The sequence below is a fragment of the Lepidochelys kempii genome, chromosome 1 (genome assembly GCF_965140265.1).
Source record: "Lepidochelys kempii isolate rLepKem1 chromosome 1, rLepKem1.hap2, whole genome shotgun sequence".
Classification (NCBI taxonomy): domain Eukaryota; kingdom Metazoa; phylum Chordata; order Testudines; family Cheloniidae; genus Lepidochelys; species Lepidochelys kempii.
Window position 1 is genome coordinate 240,588,117 of NC_133256.1, and position 23,152 is coordinate 240,611,268.

Consider the following 23,152-nt stretch of genomic DNA (forward strand, 5'->3'; position numbering starts at 1 on the left):
CTGTAGGAGCCCACAGATTATTATTTGTCACAGTATGTTTTATTGAATATGTTCTGAATCTATTTGAGCCAAATTCAACCTTGATGTAACTCCATCGGCTTCAGTGTAATTACAGGAGGGCTTAATTTGGCCCTTTCTGGTTTTAGGTAATGAGCTGATAGCCACAACATCTTATCCTTGTTGCTGTTGCCCTGACTGTGCCCCTGCTCTCTCTTCAGCTATACCCTGCCAGTGTTTGCCTGCATGGGGGGCTAGGTGAGGGAGGTGGTACTAGAGAGCTCATTTAAACAGCGAGGTGCATAGGAAAATACATTCTTTATTATTCTTCTGTAACAACAAGCCAGAAATATAATATACCTTAAAAAGCTTCTGTCTCATGTCAAATAAACCTTTGTTCAACCATTTTAGAAAACCATGTCGCTCTCCCTCAAACCTTAACAGAAGAAAAGAAATTGCCCAAGCCATCTGCTCCCCGCAGGCAATGGGCCTGCCTGCACCACACCGAGGAGACGTGTTCCTGCGTGTGCCTGCTTGCCCATGGGGAGCACATTTACAGAGTGTACCCATGTGCACTGAAGAACTGACTGCTCTGCACTGCAGTGCCTGCACAGGAGGGACATGTTTGCTGGGGTTTCCAAAGAGAAGCCCATCTCCTAGCTGTGACTGGTTGCAAAGGAGGAGCCCACTTCCCAGATACACCCCAGAGGAGGCCTTTTCCTGAGCACACTACCACGGCTGGGCCAAGCTGTGGGCCAGGCATGTTCTTCTCCATCGAGCGAGCTTATTTTCTAGCTACACTGGAGGACCGTGTTCCCCAGATGTGCTTGGTGGCAATGGAGAAGCCCATTCCCAGCTGCATGAGAGGAGCAAGTTTTGCAGGTGTGCCAGGTAACCATCGAAAAGCTTGTTCCCAAGCTGTGGTGTATGTTGGGCCCTTCCCTGGTGGCCCTGTTGCACTGTTCAGCATGGAGGACATCGCCACCCCAGGGTTTCAGTAGCTCGTTGGCCTCCCAAGTACTTGCATTTCATGGGGACCAAGCAGTGTCTACCCCTCACCTTTCTCAACAACCTTCTGTTTTTGCCCCTCATCTTCCTCCTCCTTTCCTGAGTGGGCTTCTAAACCTGGAAGTCCCCGTAGCAGGGCTGAGGTGAACCCAGCCTGCCATTCGTCAGACCCTTTGCCATACCATGGAGAAACGAGGAAATGAGGTTCGAGGCCACAATCAAACCCACAACAGAAGAAACAGAAAATGTTATCAGCAACAAAGGAAACTTTGTTGGGGAAAGTGGGCAGGTGGGGATTTTTCTCCTCTCCCCCACCCCTTATCCCACTCCCTACACACATACATACACGCAAACCCCATTTGCTTTGTGCAATTGTTTCATCATTATTTGTTACAAGTAAAATAGAAATCTATAAATATACAGCTCTGACTCAAGTCCCATTTCAAGTATGATTGCGGAGTCCAGTATGCTATGGTGGTAAGTTCCTGGGGTGGGGAGTCTGGATCCAGCAGGCAGAGTTGAGTCCTGGCTTGCTGGGAAATGGAGCAGCAACAACATGCCCCCTGGGAGGTGAAGTCTGTAGCGCACCAGTTCTGCCCTTCAGAGCAGGCTACAGCTGAAGCATAATCAGGTGGGTTGAGAGGAGAGTCCATTCTCCACTCATGGCATTTCCCCTCACCCTCCCACACACAGCACATGGAATGGGTGTGTAGAATATGCCTCTCCCTTTCCCACCTGCACGGCAGCCTCCCTTCCCCTTCATGTAGAACGTTCTTCTCTGTCCCTGCCATCAGTAGACAAATGGAATAGTTTTACTTCTGTCTGTGGTTATCCCATCTCTTTGGATCTGGTGGCTCTGGACCGGTAGGACGATTTTGCCACTCCAAGCTGTCAGAGTACTTGGTAGTGTTCCTGTTTGTTGATATGACAGCTGGACTGACAGTGAAGGGGTTGAGAAGGAAAGTGTGACGTTTCCACTGAAATCCAGCAGCAGCAGCTAGAGGGAAGGGCTACAGATCATCTGAAGGCATTAGGATACAATAGGAGAGGGAAGGAGTTGATATGACCTGGCTCTGTCCAGCTGCAGTGATTGCTGGACTCTGCACCTGGCTTACCGGAGAAATACCCTGAAAATCTGGGCCAACTGCCAGATCATTTCAGGATGTCAAGTATCGCACCAGACACAAACATTGCAGCTGCAAGACCTCTGGTGTCATCTTCCTGTCCCAGGAATACCCACTGTGACAGGTTAGAACAGGTTACCATGGCAATGTGCGTTCTCCCCTGAAGACAGCACTTTATCCCACTTCCAGTGATACAAAATGAGTCCTTGTGTTGGCTTCTGTGTGTGTGTGTGTGTGTCAGTCAGTTTCAAAAGAGATGAGGCTAATATGAGGCTCAGTGGGTTTTAAAATCAGGCCTGGGAAAAGTTAGCCTAGGTGACAGATACAGTGCATATGTGTGTCAGTGAGCACATACATGTATATGTTTGCATGTTAGTCAATTTGTGTGTGTGTGTGTGTCCTTATATTTGTATGCGTTAGAGGTGCATGTATGAGTGATTGTGAACACTTCTGTGTCAGAGGGGTGTGGGGTGACCATGGCACCCACCTCTTTGAATCCCTCTACTAGTTCCCTCTTCTCTATTGCATCAAGTTCCAGCATTCTGTTCTCACCTTCAAAGGCCCTTCATAAATAACTCTGCCCCTCTCTGCTTAGCACATTGCCTTCCCACCATACACCCCCTCCACTCTGCCAGTGATGCCAGCTGTCACCCTGTTTATCTGCTTCTCCCACAGCCACCTCCAGGCTGTTCTCCGTGCTGCCCCTATACATGGAACACACTTTCCCGGCTGGTCAGCAAGTTTCTATTTCAGTGTCTCCTGAGGACCTGCTTCATCCGAGATGTCTATAGGACACTTGCAGACTGAGGCTTCCCATTAGTCACCCACCAGTTGTGTTTATAAAACCATAAAATAAATACAAAGCCACGCTTCACCTTTTCGTGCTGTGCACAAGCCTTCACTGAGTAACACTGGAATCTTAAGGATGTTGCCTCTGTCCTTTCTCTCCTGCTCCTCCCTACGTCTTTGCACCATCTCTGAGATATCTTTGTAAGCCCCTCAGGACTGGTTGCCTGTATTGGGAGGCACCTAGCATACCTTTAGGTGCTCCAGAGTAGGAATGTATCGATACACATAGGTATGCAAGTGAGTAAATGTGTGCATGTGGTTATGTTTGTATGCACATGTGGTGGATTGGCATGTGTGCATTGGGGTATATTTGTGTGTGCATGTGGGTGATCTGTGTGTATGCACATAGCTGTTTGTATGTACATGTGGGGGATAAATGTGTGTGCATGTTGGTGTTTGTCAGGGTGAGTGGGTGGAGGCTGTGTGCACAGATCTTAGGGTAGGTGTGTCTTTCCAGCGTTCAAAGTGAGAAGGAGAATCTCCCCTCTCCCCCTATTGTGACCATCTAGGACCTTCTATCGCTCCCAATATTCTCTTAGCCAAGTTTTTCTCAGCTGTACAGGAGATGGGGAGTAGCTCACTGTCCTGTAACACCAATGACTCCACCAGTGAGACTTAGACACTTGCTCTGTTGTCTTGGTCAATATACAAGGAGCTTCTTCAGCACAGTTGGCTGTTCTTTGTGGTTGCAGAAGGCTCTGCAGTGCTGTGTGGGATGTAGGAGGAAGTGGGGACTGAAGTGGAGAGGAGGGTGTCTGGACACCAGGATCTCCTGGAAGGTGTTGGCTGCCCTTGCTGTGCATATCCAAGGGGGCTCTGTGCAAGGATGAGGCACGGCAAGCACTTGAGGTCTGACTATAGTTTATTGACTTGGGAGAACGTGAGGGTGAAGGGGTGCTAAAGGGCCTGCTGCAGAGGAATGAAATTTAGAGCCAGATGTCCTAAACCCAGAAGCATGTTGCACTAATTGAATGAGTGGAGTGATAGCACAGTCTGTCCATCTGTCTGGGAAGATGGATCATGGGAGGACACAGGCCTCACTGCTCTCAGGTACCCTGCTCACTTCTGCCCTTGCCTTCCAAGAAGAGTTTCATGCCACAGAGGAGATTTGCTTTTGTTCTTCATGTTCACCCTCTGTGTCACCCATTAGCGGCTGCCTCTTCTTCAGCTCTCGGTGGTATTTGGCCATGAGGGATGCATAGATACAGCCATAAGCTGCTGCCACCACCATCATGATACACACAATGCCACACACCACCCCAGCTATGATCACGGTGCCAATGGCTCGGCGCACACTAACAGGCCGGTATCTCTGTTTCTGGGGGCACCCCACACTCGGCTCCACTTCGGGTTCTGGACCTGACTTGGATTTTGAAGGAGTCGGGCTTCCTTTGGTGCATGGTGGGCCAGAATTGTCCAGCACAGTGGAACCATTCTCATCCTCCAGCTGTGAACAGTAGTTGAACATCTCCATGGGGACCATTCGCATGTCCTTCCCCCGCAGCTCTTTGGGCAGCGTACACGCCAACTGGTCAATCTTTCCTCCTGTCCCAACAGAGAAAAAAGGGGTGATTCACAGCTCAGTGTCAAGCAGGGCCTGGTTCAGTGTGGTGAGCTATGTCAGTACATTGTTGTGGTTCAGCTTTTAAATACATAGGGCTAGATTCTCAGCTGGTGTAAATCAGTGTAACTTACACTAGCTGAGGATCTGGCCCACAGAAGCTAGGAAATACAAAGGTCTGAATCCCCAAGTGACCATAACTGAGCCTTATCATACCTAAGGGGCTATAATCTGGTCTCTCTTGCATGAGTGCTCAGTGGAGTGTGGGAGAGGATGCAGGGAACCCTTCCATACTCCAAGAGGCAGCCAGAATCCAGCACCTTGTGTTCCCAGAGTGCAAGAGTGAGAAGGGGGTGGGCGGAGTCAGAGCGTTGCCCGCTGCACTACACGTGCCAGAGGTGATGGGATGAAGGCACGGCCCTGTCCCCATTCACTTTCACGCTGGTAGGGGGTCCACAGACAGTGGCGGGGCAGCAGACACTGCACCTTTTAAAATGGCGCATCAGTGGCTGCCCCTACCTTTGCTCATCCAGTAACCTAGGAGACATTGTCTGTCTGCCTCAGCACACTGCGGGCAGAATGGTCTCAGCAGCTGCCACTGGTTGTGATCTCCCTCCACCACCCTTTAGGTGGGGAGGGCTTTAGTAGCTACACTCTAGCCTGAGGGGTGCATAGTTAGTATTTGGTAATGCTTTATACCTTCCATCTAAGGATATCAAAACACATTAAAAACACGAATTAGCTCACAAAGCCCTTTAAGGTATGAAGGTCAGTGTTGTTAGCCCCTTTTTACATACGGGGGAAATCGGGCACAAAAAAGACAAAATAACTTGCCTAAGATGAAACTGCAAGTCAGCGACAGAATTCAAATGAGAATCCAGGTGCTAAAACTCCCAGTCCCATATTCTCACTAGTCGGCACTTCCCTCCATACATTTAGCAATCTATGCAGGTGCTTCACTCTGTTTGTGCAATTTCCTTTGAAAGGAAAACCAGAATGCTCTCTGTCTGCTTCTCTTGTTCTGTGGTGTGAGAGTCAAATTCAGAAAACAAAAAAAAAGTCAAAAAGAAAAAAAGAGGAACCAGTGTGCCTCTCGGTCTATGCTCACATTGATGCATATGCCAGGGGTGGCCAAACTGTGGCTCATTAAAGTGTGGCTTCGGGAGCCTCCTCTGCGCCCCTCTCCCCGCCCCGCATTCTCCATCTACTAGTCTTGGGAGGGGGAGTTGAGAAGCACTGCCTGGCAGTGGGGTAGGGACTTCTGCCCAATGGGGATGGGGATCCCGTAGGGCTGAAGTCCTGAGTCCCAGCAGGTGTGCCCTTGTTCTCAAACCTCTGAAGACTGTCGTATGCGGCTCGGATGGTCAGTACATTTGGCCACCACAGCATATGCCAAACTGCAGCCTCGTAATTGCACAGACATGTAATCTCTTCCCAGTGTGGTTATTTGAGATCAGTAGAGGGAACATGGCTGTTGCCATGCTGATAAGTTAAGGCCTACTCCTGCTTCAGAGAGAGCAGGGTCACGCCTTTGGTATTATCACAATATGCAGTGTTTCTCTTAAAGTCCCAGCACCTGGAGTCATGTGATTCTGAGAGAATTTCAGCTTTTATCCCTCCATGTTGCAGAGAAAAGCTTTAAAATGTAAACCCTATAGGTTCCAACATCAGATGGCAAACAAAAAGGTCTCCAAATTTATTATTTTTTTTAAAAAACTAATTTTTTAAAGCCAGTCATGTTTTTGGGGCCTAACTCATGATTTTGGGTTGGCAATACTTGTGTGGCAGTACACCACTTTCAAACATCAACATTTCTGATATTTGCTTTACTGGAGGCAAAACTGAAGCTTTACCAACAGTCTTGTTTTAAGTTAATCCAGCACAAGGAAGTGGGCTGGAGAACTATTTTTAAGCATGAAAAGCACCTTTTTTTTCAAACTCATAACTCTAAAATTTTCAAGCTTTTTAAGCAAGTTCTCCCCTCTCCAAAAAAAATCCACCTTTGGGTTTTGAAGCAAATATGAAAAATCGCATCTGAAAAGAAGGTTTTAGAATGCAAGCACCTTCTCAGAAATCACTGTAGCATTACTACATTGTAGCATAGCACAGGATTATAGTACTGGCCTTCTTCTCTTTGGCCAACATCTAGAATTTAGGTCAGCCTGATCTGTCTTTCTTATCTCTGCCTGTCTGTCTTTTCTGTCTACCTTTCTCCTCCACTGCAAAGCTTAGCAGTCAATCTGTAACCCTGTGACTGGATCCCCCTCCCCCTGGCACCTACCTCGATAAGAGAACCATTCCATCCAGTGTTTGAAGTCTCTCAGGTTGCAGTCACATTCCCAGGGGTTATCCCCAACTTGGAGCTGCTGCAGGCTGACTAATGGTTCAAAGGTCACCCTGTCTAGGCTCTGTAGGCGGTTAGATCTGAGGGAGAGCAAGCGGAGAGCCGGGAGGTCATCGAAGATTCCTGAGGGTATCTGAGCAAGACCATTGATGGATAGGTCTAGCTGGCGCAGTAGGACCATCTGCTGCAGAAGGTCCTTGTCCAGGGTCCTGATACTGTTGTTCCTCAGCTGTAGTTCGGTGAGGTTCCCTAAGTCACTGAAGATGTTCTGGGGCAGCTGGTCCAAGAAGTTATTGGAAAGGTCCAGCCTCTGTAGGGCAGAGAGATTGGAAAAGACTGGTCCTGGCAGCATGCTTAGCTTGTTGTTGAGGAAGAGGAAGATTCTGGTGTTTGTAGGAATATCTGAGGGGATGGATGAGAGGCCCAAGCCGCTACAGTCCACTTCCAGACTGCCGCTGTTACATTTGCAGGAGGAAGGGCAAGTGAAGAGGGAGTCTGCTGCACACAGGGAGAGCCAATAGGCAAGCACTAGTGGGTGAGAAGCGGAGAGGAGAGAGTGTGTGTGTTAGAACAGTGATTATCCCTCTTTAAGCCTTCATGCATTTTTAATATAGTTAAGGCTACAGTATGACCACAATGGAATTCTTCACTGCTGTTCCCTGCAGTATAATGAACTTTCTCCCAGATGTACCCTGACATTGCTATCTAGGCCCCTGGCAGCATGAGCTTGCTCTCAGCCTTTCTCCCCCTAGTGTTTTTTATGAACTACCAGGGCTAGTGAGTAAACATCCCTGCAGTTGCACTAGAAAGGTCAGCGTGTCCCAGAGGGCTTTGCTGCCTCATGTGAGGACACTCCACAGAGTTAGTAATGACTAGAATGGAGCAGAGCATGATGGGAGACGTGGCCTGAGCTAAAGAATGACTCTCTCAAAATAGAGGGGCTGGGGGAGGGGTGTTGGTATATTTTTTAAAAGCCACTTTGCTCAGAAATAAACACCTTAACAGTTTTTTCTGATCCGCCCAATTCCCTTAGAATATGATGTGTTATGGCTACAGCTGAGCCCTGCCCCACAAACTCTAGGGAAGCTGGGATATAGTGCTGAATTTCATGACCAGATAATGGTTCTTGAGGTTTGGTAAGGGCTGAGAAGTCTAGATTTGAGAGACTCTGGGTATAGATCCAAACTTTGTAGCAGGTCATTATCTCTTAGGTGGGCCAGACCTAACCCCTGGATCCAAACAACCCCCAACCTTGGGTAAGTTCAGCTCCAAATCCACACTTTGCAGCTTGGGCCAATCTCAAGTGGTGATGGGCCTCAGTGTTAATTAACCGAGACTGGTGTCCCAGTAAGGTGTAAACATGCCCAACAGGTTCTCTAACCCACTGGATGCTCTGCCTTTGGCAGTGCTGTCCAAATGACTTCTGAAAACCACAAACACAGACCCACCTGCCTTTGCTAACCTGAGAGTCTGGCACACTGTGCAATGCTCCCCAAACCACCTGTTGCCAAGGGAGAACTCAGAAAAAATGCAGGCTTAGCTGATGAAGATTGAGTGTTGAGAAGGGTGTGGGAGGCTGAGCCTTGACTTGTGGTGTCTCACAGGTGGGGTTTAACCTTGGCTAGGCCAGGTGGGAGAAGGGAAGAGGGCATTGAACTATGTCTCTAGGGGCCTGAGTATGAACGAGTTATTCCACAGTGGTATCTGCCATCTGTATTGCTGGTCACATTGGTCTGGAGGGGCAACCATTTCAGTAATTTGTGTGGATCTTGTGGATGTGTATGGGCTGTAGCACTTCAACCCCTGTGAGGAACTAGTAGCCTCACAGTTACCACTTCATCCCTGTGACAACATAGCACCAGCAACAGGAGAACAAACTTTCTACCTCATACTGGCGGAGTGGGGGGTTTGCACCTGTGCTTCAGTACTGAGCTCTCATATTTATTGTAACTCCTTTCCTGGAAAGTGTCTTCCGAGCGGGAAGTCTCTCCATCTCCCTCAGTGTTTTCATGGGCTGCAAGTAGAGCATCTGATCAAAACTCAAGTTAGGTTTATCCCTACTTCATACCCGGTCCTCTCTTCTCTTCATTTTGTCTTGTAGAAGTCAATGCCTTTAGATCGGGATAGCCAATAGGTGGATCATGGGCCAAATCCAGGCCACTGGACGCTTTTGAACAAACCCTGAAATCTTTTTATTTACATATCATCATTATTGTTATTTTCTCTGAAGTCTGGACCTTGACTATACCTTGACCAAGAAATTTGGACCTTGACAAAAAATAATTGACTATCCTGGCTTTAGATTCATTCTGCTGTTCAGTATTAAAGTAGATAAATCTCAGATAGTGTTCTTATAGTCCCACCATGGATTGTCTTTCATGGATTGGAAACCAGATTATCTTATCCTGTCTGCTTTCCTGCTTCTGTTTGTAGGGACCAACTTCCAGAATGAATTGTTTCTTAGCCCCAAGGAACTCCTGGAAAGTACATCTTGGGAGAGGTAGCTGGTAGAAGCAGATATTTTGGAGAAGCTGGGACTGAAGCAGCTGTGAGCTTCCTCTACTATCATACTCTTACCCCATTCTTTTGGGGTTTATTATGTCCTACAATCCATTTTGGATGTTGACTTGGTTTATATCAGTGATGTCCCATTTCCCAGTAAGAGGGCCGAATCCTGTGGTCCTTGCTCAGGTTTTATTCAGTCCTTTTGGAATTCAAATTCCCATTGACTCTAGTGGGAGTTTGCCAGATAGTGGACTGAGTGAAGACTGACATAAGGGCTTCAGGATTTGGTTCATAGGCAGGGCAGCTTCTTGAAGCACCAGAGGATGAGGCAACAAGGGTGCAGAGAGAATGTCCCAGATTTTCTTTACTCAGGCTGTATCTCATGATTCCTTCAGTCAAGTGAGATTGTCTACATCGGCCTAGGAGATAGCAGTCAGAGCCCTGCTTGTCTCAGCTCTCCCTAAGGAGGCAAATGGATCACTGGGGCCAAACTGAAGGAAAATTTTTATCCTAAGCCCCCCATGCCTTCCTGTCAAGCAAAGGTTGGGGTCAATAGTACAGAGACTCTCCCTCAGGTGCCATGAAAGCAGATCCTGTCCTGTGCATTGGCACAGTGGCAGTGCTCGCTGGCTGGATGATATTTAATTCCACTCAGAATATGTCTCTCTCTTGTTGCAGAATGGGACTTGAAAGAACAAGAGTTAGAGAGGGGAAGAGAGAGAGACATGAGTCACTCAAATGCCCCTGCCTTTTCCTGGATGCTTGACAGAAGTACAGGATTAATAATAGATTGACAGCTCTGATGATGAGATAACACTTAGCTTCTTTGTATAGAGAGAAAGGCCAGAACATCCAGGTAATGCGATACAGGTGATGCTCTGTTCAGGGCTTGTCTCTCCAAATACCTACCCTCTATTGGCCCCTGACTGAGCTGCTCTGGGATTCTGCCATCAGAGCTGGCCCTGGCTGGCAGAAGCAATGTGTCAGACAGCTGGGTGTGGTTGTGTTCAGGAAATTGATTTACTCCAGGTCTCTGCACTGATGCAGGGCTTGCCAAAAAGAAAGAGAGGCTCCTCATTGCCCCCTGGAAACATGGACACCAATACTGTCCATTTTACTAAAATAGCAGTAAGGCAGAGGTCTGGTTTCGTTTTCCATCCCCTTTAAGGATGCATCTGTTCTGGGTATGGATTGAGATCTGGAAACTCATCTCACAATGAGCACCCAGCCTCACACTAAGAGAAGCAAAGATGTGGTAGACAAAACATTAAGCTTTCTTTCAGCCAGCATAGTTCAGAGCAGCATTGCAGCAGTAGGAGTGGAATGTACTCTCATCTTCGGGAAAGATGATGTTACTTTGTGGGGTGTTCAGAAAGCTAAGCCAGGAGTATCAGATTAGGTCAGGGCTCAGTAACATGCACAGTAAATAATTTATGTAGCAATCTAGTTGGTGCGGATGGATTACAAAGATGGTCTTCTACAGAGAAGGAAATAATTCCCTCACCTTCTTACAGTGGCAGCCCTAGGTCAGAATTTTAGGTGCGGACTAGAAGCCTGTGTGACTGCCTGTGTTCTCATTAGTGAGGATCATTTTGTAAAAGGGCCTCTCTTTCCTTTACTGTGATTACCAGACTGTTCACTGAAGTACAGACACCGTCCCTCCCTGCAGTCCCTGCTGCTGCTTCAGAGCGCTCTCGAGGCATGTGTTCCACACTCTGGGACAACGGAGCAGCTGCCCCAGTGTGGATCCTTCCGTGTGAAGATGGACGAGCGAAAATGTTAATTTACCAGCAGTGCGTGGGATGGAGAGTTGGGATGAGGGTCCATTATTCCTCTTTGATTTGTCTACATGTGGCAGGGCCCCAGTGATAGGATCACTGCTCACTTCTACTAGCCCAGATCTACAACACCTTCCTCCCCAAAGAGCCAGCAGCCCTGCTCCGCAACCCAGGTCCTAGTCAGGATCACAAAGAGATCTGCTCTTTACAAGGTCTGAAGCTGACAAATGTTGTATGTGGCCCTTGGGCAGTAGCTGTGCTCTAGTGCTTGTCCCTCTGTCTCTCCCCAGCCAGACCCAGTCCAATGGCAAATCAGAAACACTTGTTACAGACCCTCCCACCTTAAACTCATCTTGAGCATTATAGGCTCTTGCAGCCAGCCTGGCCATTCACTCAGTGCCTTGGGTTCTGGGAACTTGCTCAGACTTCTTGATACTTAGCTACCCCACATCCTTCCCCTGCTGCAATCTATTTTCTCTCCTGTCCCCTGAGACACAGGGGCGCCATACTTAGCACCTGATCTCCCAAATGGTCAGTACTTACAGCAGGTCTGTCGCCACCTCATGGAAAACCTGTTCCTCCACCAGTGGCTAGCACTCCCGGACAGCATTATGGTCACTGTTTTCTCCAGTCTGGCTTCCCGTCCTCTAGCCAGCCTGCCACAGGTTTTCACAGGATGGAGGAGCAATCTGGGCACCCTACCTGTCAGATACTAAAAGGAAAAGCAGAAGCACATGGTTCTCAGTTCTCTAGGGACTGGAGGAGACAGGGACAGGCTCCGGGGTTCTGTTTCCCTCCCCAGTTATATTTCACCCTTGGGAGTGGGGCTGGCAAACTGTTTTAGAGAATAAGGGTGCAAAGCAAGAGGAAGGATGATGGTTAATTCAGTTTGGAATTCCTTCCCTCTCACCACACACGTGCTGATACCGACTGTTTATCCACTCCCTGTGACACGGATTTGCAGTGGTGTTGGCACTGGAAGTGGCTGCCAAGCTGCCTTTCACCCTTGCAAATGCACCCTTTCTCTTTGGCGGTAAAGCAGATGTAACGTCTCCAGCAGGGATCTATATAACACAGCTCATCAGCTTGGGGATTTCAGACTGCAGCAGATGCAGGAGCCAAAGAGCAAGTGAGCAGAATAGGAGCCTCATAGCAGAAGAGAGGACTAGGAATGGGGGGGGAGGGGAGGAATTACGTCTCAATTAGAAGAAGAAAAATGCTCTTCCTAATCAGAAACCCACAGACCATAAAACTCTCCTCTGAAAATAAGTGACTATGACAACAGGTCTCCCCATCCTCTCCCTTCCCTCTGAATAAAGACAAGCAGGGAAAGGAAGATGGAAGCTCTGCAGACCCTTCTGTTCCTCTGCCTACTCTTTCAAGTATCAGCAAGGGGATATCTTCCAACACTCACACCAGGGGTTAGTTGGGCACATCCCACCAATGTACAGGAGACTCGCATGGCTGAACATCTCCCCCCTCTACCTCCCTCCGGGGGGCTCTGGCGGTGCCCCTAGCCTTTATTTTTAGATGTGCACAGTGCACTCATCAGGGCATTTTCTCCCAGCACACGTGCCTCAATTCCACTTGCCTATACCCTGCAGTGACTGATTTATTTTCAAGGGCAAGCAAAACACCAGGAGATATTTTAATTATTGTCTCCAGAAGAGGGGTGAGCAGATTTAGTGGCTGGGCTAGTACATCTTGCGAGGCTGTTGTAGATAATCATATCAAAATGCCAATGCACAAGATGCATTAACAGCAACAATGCCCAAAAGACTCCCCACCCCACAACTGAGCTGGACTATCTTGCCTACAGTCTGTAGCTGAAGGAAAAGCTGAAAAATAGCTGCCCCCATTCCATATGTTTGCTTGCTGGGTTTAGAGAGGTGCTTTCACACCATCTGTAGCCATGGCTCGTCTTAAATGCAGCCTCGGAAATCCCTTGGTCTGTCTCACTTTCTCAGTGGGAACAGTGAAAAGCCAGGAGCACTTACCTGGAGGGGCTTTGCCAGCAACTGCTTCCACCCGACTCCCTGGACACTGTCCAACTGCAGTCTCTTCTCTCTCCCTCCTTGACTTCAACTCCCAGCCAACAGGCTTTCTCTGTGTCCTATTTAACTCCCTACACCACAGGAACAAACGGCAGAGTTAAGCTGACAGCCACAGAGACTTATGCGGCTGCTGGATAGCTGGTGTTCATCAGTTTCAAATCCTGTTGTTGAGTGTTCCTGTCCTCCCTTAGGCAGCAGGGGATGCTTGCCACTGCCTCTCTCTCTCTCTCTCTCTCTCTTTCCCCTTCTTTCCATCTAACTTCTCCTGTGTTGTAGAGCACTCGGATCCTAGCCTGTTGGTTTGTTAACACCCATCTGTATCACCTGGCTCAGCTCCAACCAAGGGTGCTAAGCTTTAAAAATCTTCCTGGGTGCTTCCTGAGCCCCTCCCATCAATTCCTTAGGTGGCGTTTTCACCCCACACAATCTCCCCTGCAATCATTCCTCTCCATCCCAATGCCCAGTGTGCTGGGAGGGCTCCGAGCAATGTTGGCAGCACCTGAGCACTAGGACAGTGATGGAGTTGGCGTCTCTGGCCCTACTTCCCTCTGCTCTGGCATGAAGAATCCAGTTCCGGTGTTAAATTCTGGTACATCACAGGCTCCTCTTCCAGTGATATATTGGCAAAGCTCAAGCACACCACGTGGGGTGGGAGGAGGAGATGTATAGAAATGAGCCTTTTCCCTGTGTATAGAATGTATTGTAGTGTCTCGTGATTAACACCTGTTCAGCCTTTAATTTGTCTCTCCTGTACTGCAACATGCGCAAGAATGGCTGTGCCTATATGCACATATGACTATGTAAAGACATATGCCACACTTGTCCCTGCATGAGCATGTGATGTAAACATGCACCAAGAGCCTGCATGTAAACATACCTAAATGCACTCGCATGCCACTTACGTAAGTACGTGCGTTTGAGCACATACGCCCAGCCGTGGGCATGTGACATAAACAGGCGGGTGCATACACAGACAGAAACCCCAAAACGTTTGTGCACACACCCACAAATAAACTCTCGCACACAGCCATCTGCAGTCCCGTATGTGTGTGCAGACACATATGCATGATAACAAGTATAGCCTACAGAGGCACAAGCACACACATACTCCTGAATGCCATGTGACCCATATGCATACACACCAATGTCTTGTACAAACTTGTACACATTGCTGCGTTCTGGCGCCCAACATATGCCTTCATGGTGCTCTGTCTCATACAAGCGGCAAGCAACCACCAGGAGCTCGGCCAGTAACCAGGCATCAGCCAGTCATGAGTAGCCCAGCTAATTCCCATCCACCTGGGGTTAGAGGAGCCACTATGGCAGCCTGAGATTCAACTCCACAAGGGAAATCCCCAAATGGCTGGATTGGCCAACGTTTAGGCTGCTTTGCATCATAGGATCAAACCCTTAGTGCTCCAGAGACCTGGAGTCACTGTATCCTCTGGGCCTACGTGATTCCCTCTGGTTCCTGGGACACTGTGTCCAATGTGTCCACTGGGTGTCCTGTGGTCTCTAGGACACTGTATTCTGAGCCCAGGGGATGCCCTGTGATCATGACGACCCTGTGTCCAATGCAGTCTTCCATGCACTTGAAATTCAACACTTTCCAAATTCAGCGACAGTGCCCCCGGCAGCCTGTGGAGCAAGGAATATGCTTTTTCTTTGTGCCCTTTGACAGAGCAGACCAAGGGGCAAAATGTTTGGTTTCAGCTCAGGGCCACAGAGCGAGTTAGTCTCTCACCGGCCTCATGTTACAATTCCCCAAAATGCACTGAGCTGAAGCCCCACTCTGACATTCGGCCTACCATGTGGGCTCCCTGTGGAGCGCCTTCCCATCCTGATTAGCTCCCTTGGGGACCTGAAAAGCTATAGAGTTGTTAGACAACCCGAAAGCGATAGAACATTTCACTTTAATTGCTCCTGTGATTGTTGTCAGGCATCCTAGTGTATAAAAGCTACAGCAGGTGCCCCTCCCCTCCCCTCTCCTCTTCCAGTTCTGCCACTGGTGACTGGCACCATATCACTTAAAATGTGATTGAGTTGAATCAAAACTTTCCAGGACTAGGGTCCCAAAGAGCATATTGTGAGGGTGAGGAGAATCTCTGTGGGCCCTGCCTTCTGTGGGCCCTGCCTCTGCATGTTGTTTCAGCAATTCTATAATATCTTCTATCCAAGGCTCTCCACGTGCTTTACAAACGTTCATAAGTATTACTATTTATCATGGAGTTAATCAACTAAGGGCATGATTTTCTGAAGTATTTGCAGCTCCTTTTGACCTTCCAGTTGGAGTGGTGGGTGTTCAGCATGTCTGAACATCAGACCTGAGCCCCACTATAAGAGTACCAGAGATTGATAGAGGAATAGCATTATCCCTATTTCACAGACAGGGATACTGAGTCACCAAGTGGTCAAGTGGTTTGCCAAAGGTGTCAGAGAAATCAGATAGAGTCAGAAGTACAGCCCAGGAATCCTTTGCTTTAACCAGTAGTGTCAGTCCTTTCCTCTAACCCTTAGGTCACAGATCCAACATCAGCCCCTTTCAACAGCCTGTATCTCTGCGGGCACGGGTGACGTCTGTTAGGGAAGCGTAGGTAACAGAGACTACAGCAGATGCCAGCAATAAATTACAGGAAGTGCGCGCGCACACGTACACACAGCCACTGATGAGTGATAGGAAAGTCCATCTCCAGGGCTAAATTGCTTTAGCCTTTATCTGGAATCCAGCAGGGAATGAATGGAAGATGCTTTAAGGAGATTACCCTTTTTTCCCCCTCCCTCCATGGGGGAGGCTGTTGTTGCTAAGATTCTTGTTTCACTGCAGTCCAAGACCCACCCAAAGGAGAGGGGGTGATGGCACCCCCATGTACAGTGATTAGAGCATATAGTGTTATTTCTACACAACCTCAGTCATCCCTAGAGGGCAAGAGTCTGGACACCAGGAATGGGGGGGAGGCAGAGACCATGTGGGCTGATTAAAGCCATTTGAAAAACATGTTAAACAACTGGCTGATGAATCTTAGGTGGGTCCATTTGTCCCTGAGCAGCACCCAGGGTGGGAAGGTGACATGAGTGTGAAACCATCTGTGCCAGCCCAAGAGACCTGGGCAAAGGCTGCAAAAAAATTGACCACTAGTATTCATGTTTTTAAGCTTATTTGTTCCTGCCGTGGCCACTCCCTTTTTGTTTATTATTTATTTATGTGTATTACAATAGCACTCCAACGTCCCAGCCAAGATCAGAGTCCCACTGTGCTAGGCACTGTACAGACACATAGTAAGGGACAGTCCCCATCCCAAAGAGCTTACAATCTAGATATCCTGGGGCTTGTTTTCTGTGAACTTTCTTTGTTTTAACACACATGCACACAAAAATTGGGTGATAAACTCTCATGCTTAAATACTCCTGGAAAGCAGATTATACGGTCACACCAGAAACCTGATTATGGGAGATATTCATCCAATAAGGGAAGTAAAACAACACCAGGTAGTTTGTATTGATCCATCACAACTAAGCAGCCCATAGCCGTCCAATAGCAAAATTTATGAAAAATCCCATTGAATAATCTCAAGAAAATCGTGATCCACTTGCAGACATTTGACAAACAGAAAAAAGGTGGAATCTATCAGATCCGTTATGTGTTTTGAATTAAACACTCTTCCCTATTCCCAAGTATGTGTATGCTGATGTCAGAAACTACCTGTGAATTCCCAACACCTAGGCTCAGATGAAGCGTAAACGTGATTATTGGCTCAGTGAAGTATGGCATCAGGGAATGAGAATTAATATTCGGAATTTCTGTAGCACTTGACATCCAAGGCTCTTCCAGTGTTTTACAAACATTAATGAATTTAGCCTCGCAGCATTGCTGGGAAACAGGACACTGCCATCCCTAGTTTACAGATGGGGAAACTAAGCACAAATAAGTTGAGGCCTAAATTTCCGAACATGGTCACAAATTTTAGCTGTCTTAAGTTTGGGCTGTCCAGCTTGGGACATCTGATTTTCAGAGGAGCTGAGCACCTGCAGCTCCCATTGAAGGCATTTAGAGTTAAGAGTGACACGTTGGCCATTGAAAATGTGAGGCACCCACAAGATAGCGGACACCTTTGAAAATGTAGGGCTAAGTGACTTGCCCAAGGTCGCCCAGGGAGCCTGCAGCAGAGCCAGGGCTAGAACGGAGAGCTCCTGATTCTCAGTCCTGTCCTTTTACAAGGAAAGCATTATTTTTATCACCACCCTCAAAAAAACGAATACAAAACCCGGCTCCCAGCATCTGAGTGTCAGACACTGGAGAAGCTGGGGAGGGTAGAGATTTTAAAATTCAAGGAGCCTGAAGAAGAAGCACAGAACAACTGGAGAAGGGGAAGATGTAGAGTGGCTGAAGAGAACTAGGGATGCGTGGTGCAGCTTACGGAAGCAGGTCCAGAGTAGTGAGGTGGGGAGATTGGGGGATGTCCAACTCTGGAGTGATACAAGAGGCCCAGAGCAGCACAGGAGTGGCATATGGAGGTGGCCCAGAGCAAAAGCAAACGGAGAGGAAGGGGGCAGGGAGCAATCCAACCAAGTATCCACCAGCATTTGCTCAAGGTAAGGTTGAATACTACAGATCACATGTATATTTCCTGTAGTGAGAGGGAAGAAGCTGAGAAGGGGAGCGGAAGAGAGGCTCAGAGGGGAGACACACAAGGAGGTTACCTGGCTTCCTTCTCTTCTGCGCTGAGTGCAGAGGAGCATTATGGCTCTCCTCCCTCAGAGGAAAATTAATAACAAAGTGCTGCAGGAAGGGGGATTCCATCTGAGGCTGGAGACACCATTTTCTGATCCAAACAGGAACAGTTGCATGTGGGTAGCAGCTTGTCAGCGGGCCTGCCAATTCTAATCCAAATCCTGATTTTTCTCTCTCTCTCTCTCAGTTGTGGAGGGAAGAGCCTTCTCTACCATAGCTTTAATTTCCTGCAGAGGTTAATCCCATGGTCAGCAGTGGCTCAGGCCTTTAATCCTCCCGTTCAGGCTCGTGACAGAAGGATTGCATCCTCTCTGACCTCAGCAGGCATGATGGAGACAGAGGATTGCTCCCTCTCCCCTCCCCACACCCTGGCCATGCCCCTTAGTCTGCTGGAGTTTAAAATGCTCCTCCCTAACTCTTGTAAAGTGCCCCCACCCCGCAAGGTTAGGTCAGTGTCACATACCCTGTTGGAGGAGGGGATGTTGCTTGAGAATCCTGGCTCTGATGCTTTCACCTCTCACAGAGAACGGCATTTTCCACGTTCTCATTTGGCTGGCACTCAAGGACTCAGGGCCCAGAAAGAGAGTGGGCCCCTCTGCAGTGACACGCCGGGAACCGAGGGGTAGGGAATGGCCATACACCTATGACAAGAAAATCCTCAAATTCAGCCTTAAGACTCCCTTGTGCCTCTGCCAAAGGGGCCACTTTCATGCAGGTGCCTCACTTGAGGCATCCAGGTTTCAAAATGCTGGCCTTAGTCTCAAGGTTAGAACGCAGGCGCTCTTGGTTCACTGCCCTGTGCTCAGAGCATGAGGTCACGCCTCTCTCCAATGGGAGCAGACAGCCTCTCCAAGAGTGAGGAAAGTGAGATCCAAGCCAAGAGCCCCCTGACAACCCTCCACTAAACCTAGCACATCACCCCAGTAGTCCAGCCCCACTTCCAGAGGGCACCACATGGGGAAGGAGTTCCCCGAACCTGTCAGTGGGATGAAACAGAGTGGGCTGGGTTGAACAATCTCACCCCTGCACCCAGTGTATGGCTCCATTGGCCCCTTTCTCCCCTCCCCCTAGAGAGATAACAGCCTTTGTGTGCAACCAACTAACCCAGCTCATCCTGTCGCTCAAGCTGGGCTGCAGGGCTGAAGGTTGGGGGTTAAATCCCAGCAGTGATTTATGATGGGGGTGAGAGGGTTACTGCATTTGTACATCAGATTTTTTTTCTTTTCTCCTTGTAAAAAAATCTAAGAACTTACAGGTTTTTAAAACGATGTTATTTGGGATGCAAAGTCAAGCACTGCACAGTTAGGAAATGCCAAAGTTAAGGTTGCAGGCAGTGTAGTTGTAGTCCTGTGGGTCACAGAATATTAGAGAGACAAGGTGGGTGAAGTAATATCGATTACTGGACTGTGAAAGAGACATGGTTATCCAGCAATTCACTGGGGACTGGGATAGGGATCAGACCAGGATTTAAGCACCCTGATCAGCCTCTTGTAAGAAAACATGGCGTATGGAGGCAAGGAATTGGTTCTTTTTGAATCAGCAACAGGTAAATATGGACAGTCCTTAAAGTCCTCATCTCTACCCCAAAACCCCATTCTTGCATACATGAACCCCCTTTATGATATTCCAGTCCTGAGCCTCTCCCCTGACTATCCTGGGGCTGTTTCCTGCATCTCCCAGCCCTTGCATTATCACAAGCACACCTGGCTAGCCAGCCCCTCCCCCCCCCCCGGCCACCACCAATCCTGCCCCCTGAACCTCCAACCACCACAATTTTCCGGTCCTGCAAAGCCCAGCAAATACATAACAGTCATCCTAAAAGAACATTTGAAAAGCAAGATGAAGGCTGAAAGCTTGAGCGGCTCATTAAGATATCAGAGCTGCTAATTCACCTCACTAGCAAGCAGCAGTCACAGCTGTTGTAAGCAGGGGCATCACTGCAGTCTGTGGTGTGGAAAATTATTAGGGCTTTTCCCCCCACCCCCAAAAATGCCTTTTCCCAGGATTTACCTTTAATTGCCCCAGGTGAATGATGTTCAGTTATGGAGCCTGCACTAATGGCAGGCAGGGAGACAGCTCCCTCAGGCCCTTCATTCATTTGGAATAATTCACTGGCACACAATGCTCACCCACAGCAGTTACAGGAAAATCCAGTCCCCCAAAATGGACCCTAGTGAAAAAACCCCAGAGAAAAGTGGTCTGAGACCTCAGGGGATAAAAATGTCCCTTGTCTTGTGACAAATCTATATATCCCTTCAAAGGTGACCGCATCATTAAGTGCCCCCTTCCTGTGAGTTGCTTGTGTAATAGCATTCTGGATGACAGCTGCTCCAGCTCATATCAAAATGGGCCCCTCTTAATTTTTCCTCCAGATCCTTAAGTGGCAAGAACAGTCCCAGCCAGCAGAGCAATGTCATTTACGCCTAACTATAATGTTAACATTAGAGGTGGATCTGAATCAGAACATTACATTTGAATATCAGAAACTGTGGTACGACTTGGATCCAGATCCTGATCTCATTACTGGGGCATCTCTCTGTAATGAACTGAAATGGTGCCCACAGGTCCAAGTATCCCCAAACCAGGGGGACATTCAGCTCCGTGTCCAGGGGTGGGTCTGATCTTTTCTCTCTCAAATTAAAATAAGCTGCAGTGCTAGTGACAGGCCAGCTATGAAATGTAAGCATTGTGGCAGAGTGCTGTGTAACCTACATGGGTGCACGTCTCCTTCTACACGTACACACACACACACATAATCCACCTCTTGAGGCAGGATCAGGAAGAAGTTTCACATTCAGCTCTCTCAAGCCCTCCTTCATCTGCCCCCCTTGCTCCCAGGTAGATCCACCCAAAGGAATGAGACTGAAAAAGGCTGCAAATCTCTCTCCACCCTCCTCTCTCCTCCCTGCAGCAGGATACCCTCATACAGGTTCACAAATATCTGGGCTCAGCCTCTGGGGACTCTTAAGAGAATTTTGGCTCTATTTTTGGCTCTTGTGACATAACTTCCTTGAGTTCACGCCTTGTGACAGGGTTTTCCTGAGTACTTTGTGGGTAGAAGACACACAAATAAAAACAAACCTAAGAGAAAGTGCCCTACCTCATAAGGCTTGTTTACTGGAGCCTGGACTTCATATGGACCGGTCCTTAGACAATACTTCCATCAGCTTCCTGTCCTCATTCACGTTTGCATTTTATACAGTCCCTTCGAAGGCAGCTCAGCCCAGAAACATTCTCTGAAACCTCCACAGGCAAGACCAGTGGCACCCCCAGTTTCAGACCCATCCTTTATTGTTCTGGATTGGAAGACAATATTTTGTGGTGCTTATCCAGTACATATTGGTCCTAGCACCAAGTACTTAGGATCAGCGCCGTACTCAGATTTGAGCTGCTCATGCTGTAGACAAAGATTTCTGTGCCATTCCTGGCTGACAGGAGTTACTTCCAGTCCCCCAACACATGAACTGAATTAAAACCGGTACCATCCGTCCCCGGGGCAGAATCTGCAGTTCTGTCTGGTCAGTAAAACGGCTGCCCTGTGGCTGCACATTGCTAGGTTGTCTCAGCAGTACCTTGTGACAGGCAGTTCTGTCACTGCCGGTGAACCCCCTCCCTGTGGCAGCAAGTGCTCTGTGGACAGAAGATGGCAGTGAGCAAAAGCCCACTGCAAGATTTCAAATAGCTGGGCACAAATATAAAACAGAGACACCTCTACTTACTGTTCTCTGCCTGGAACAGAGCCTCTTGCGCGTTCTTCAGGTCCTTCATTAAACCCCGACGAGTCCCAAAACAAATCCAGTGGAAGCGATCAACAGCCAGGCGAGCGCTCAATGGACTCTAGTGAGCATCAGCCCCCCTGCTCCCTGCAGGGTGCCAAGATGCTAGCAGTGCCCGAAGTGCAGAGAGGAAGGGTTAGAGGACAGCATGTAAAAGAGATTGTAATCCTCTGTAAATAAGAAATAGGGGGAGAAAGGGAATGAGAATGAAAGGGGGAGGGCATGCGCGCTGTGGAGTGACAGCTGGGGGTACATCTGCGGAGCCAGCAATGCGTGCACACCCACAGACAAGTGCATGCACACGCTGTGTAAAGGAATCAGCCAGCCAAGTGGGCAGAATCCACTCTGAAATGCCCAAAGGCGCAGACAGGAGACTGGAAGGTTTTATTTCCTCTCCACTCAGCCTCAAGAAAGAGCAACTGCTTTTGTCGCCAGCCTGGCTCCCCCTGTCTGGTGAATGGAATACATGGGCTTGGGAGGCGGGGAGGGGGGGAGAACTCCCCTCAGCCCCTGTTGAAGCAGACTGAAGTCATCGGGACCAGGTTACTGGGAGAAACCCATGCGCTGAGCTGCCTCCTCCCCTTTCCCCTATCATAATAAAGCCACAGTGAAAGGAGAGGTGAAGGGGCCAAGCCTTTGTGTCTGCTAGTTTCTAAATGGAGATTGGGACAGCATGGAGTCGTGAAAGGGACAGTGTGGAGAAAGCCTGGGGACTGGTCACAAAACAAGCATCCCCATGGGGAGTCCCGAGGGCAGGGAACGGGCAGGAGGCAGCACCTTAAGATAGACCCTTATAATGGGCTGGATAAAGGGCAGTTAGCCGCAGCAGTTGTGTTGAGCAGCTTGAGAGCAGCAGGAAGTACTGGGCTATTGTAAAGCTTGAGTAGGAGAGGAATATGCATGTTCTGGCATTAGCTTCCCTAGGAGCATGCAGAAGCAAAAACAGAAAAACTTGAGGACCAGGGTTGTGGGGAGATGACTGGTCTAGAAAGCAGCCTGGCTTTTCACAATGCTCCCTTCTGGTTTGGGAGTGCAGAGGGAAGAGCTTGGTCATCAGCTCGTGCATCCCAGGCCAAACCTTGCCCTCAGTTACACCACTGTAATGCCACCTTGACACCACTGAACTCAGCGGAGTTACTTGGCCTTTACAGGGGTGTGACTGAGACCAGAATCCGTCCTATTGGCTCTGTGAGTCTTTCCAGTGCATCCTGGCCACTGGCCCATAAGCCTTCTCTTTCTTAATCAAAAACTTCTTTCTCTTGCCTTTGTCTTGTCCTTGATTTCCAGTCTGGGTGTCCTAGCCACAGCAGGTAAATCCTGGGAAAAATCATTCTTTTTCACCTTACCTGCTTTAATGGCCCTGTTTCCAACCTCCAATTCCTTTGGTGGGCTGCACTTGCTTTAGGTGTTTTGTTTTGTTTTTACTA

At 48.5% G+C, this 23,152-nt stretch overlaps 2 protein-coding genes across 5 annotated transcripts in view; one reads left to right on the plus strand and one right to left on the minus strand.

Moving 5' to 3' along the window:
* The window catches only part of CACNA2D4 (calcium voltage-gated channel auxiliary subunit alpha2delta 4), a 174,845-nt gene that overhangs the window by 111,502 nt on the left and 40,191 nt on the right, over nt 1-23,152 (plus strand). The gene's annotated exons all lie outside the window — the stretch shown is intronic.
* LRTM2 (leucine rich repeats and transmembrane domains 2) lies at nt 299-21,970 on the minus strand. Of its 4 annotated transcripts, none has more exons than XM_073320201.1 (5): nt 21,669-21,968; nt 13,164-13,291; nt 11,710-11,878; nt 6,821-7,411; nt 299-4,523 (listed from the first exon to the last, which is right to left on the minus strand). In XM_073320201.1, exons 3-5 carry the CDS (start codon nt 11,774-11,776, stop codon nt 4,069-4,071), a joined length of 1,113 nt encoding a protein of 370 aa, XP_073176302.1. In that variant the 5' UTR covers nt 11,777-11,878; nt 13,164-13,291; nt 21,669-21,968; the 3' UTR covers nt 299-4,068. The 4 variants fall into 4 exon arrangements, with proteins under 4 accessions (XP_073176302.1, XP_073176310.1, XP_073176320.1 ...); XM_073320209.1 differs by lacking the exon at nt 21,669-21,968 and adding an exon at nt 18,413-18,437; XM_073320219.1 differs by lacking the exon at nt 21,669-21,968 and adding an exon at nt 17,919-17,956.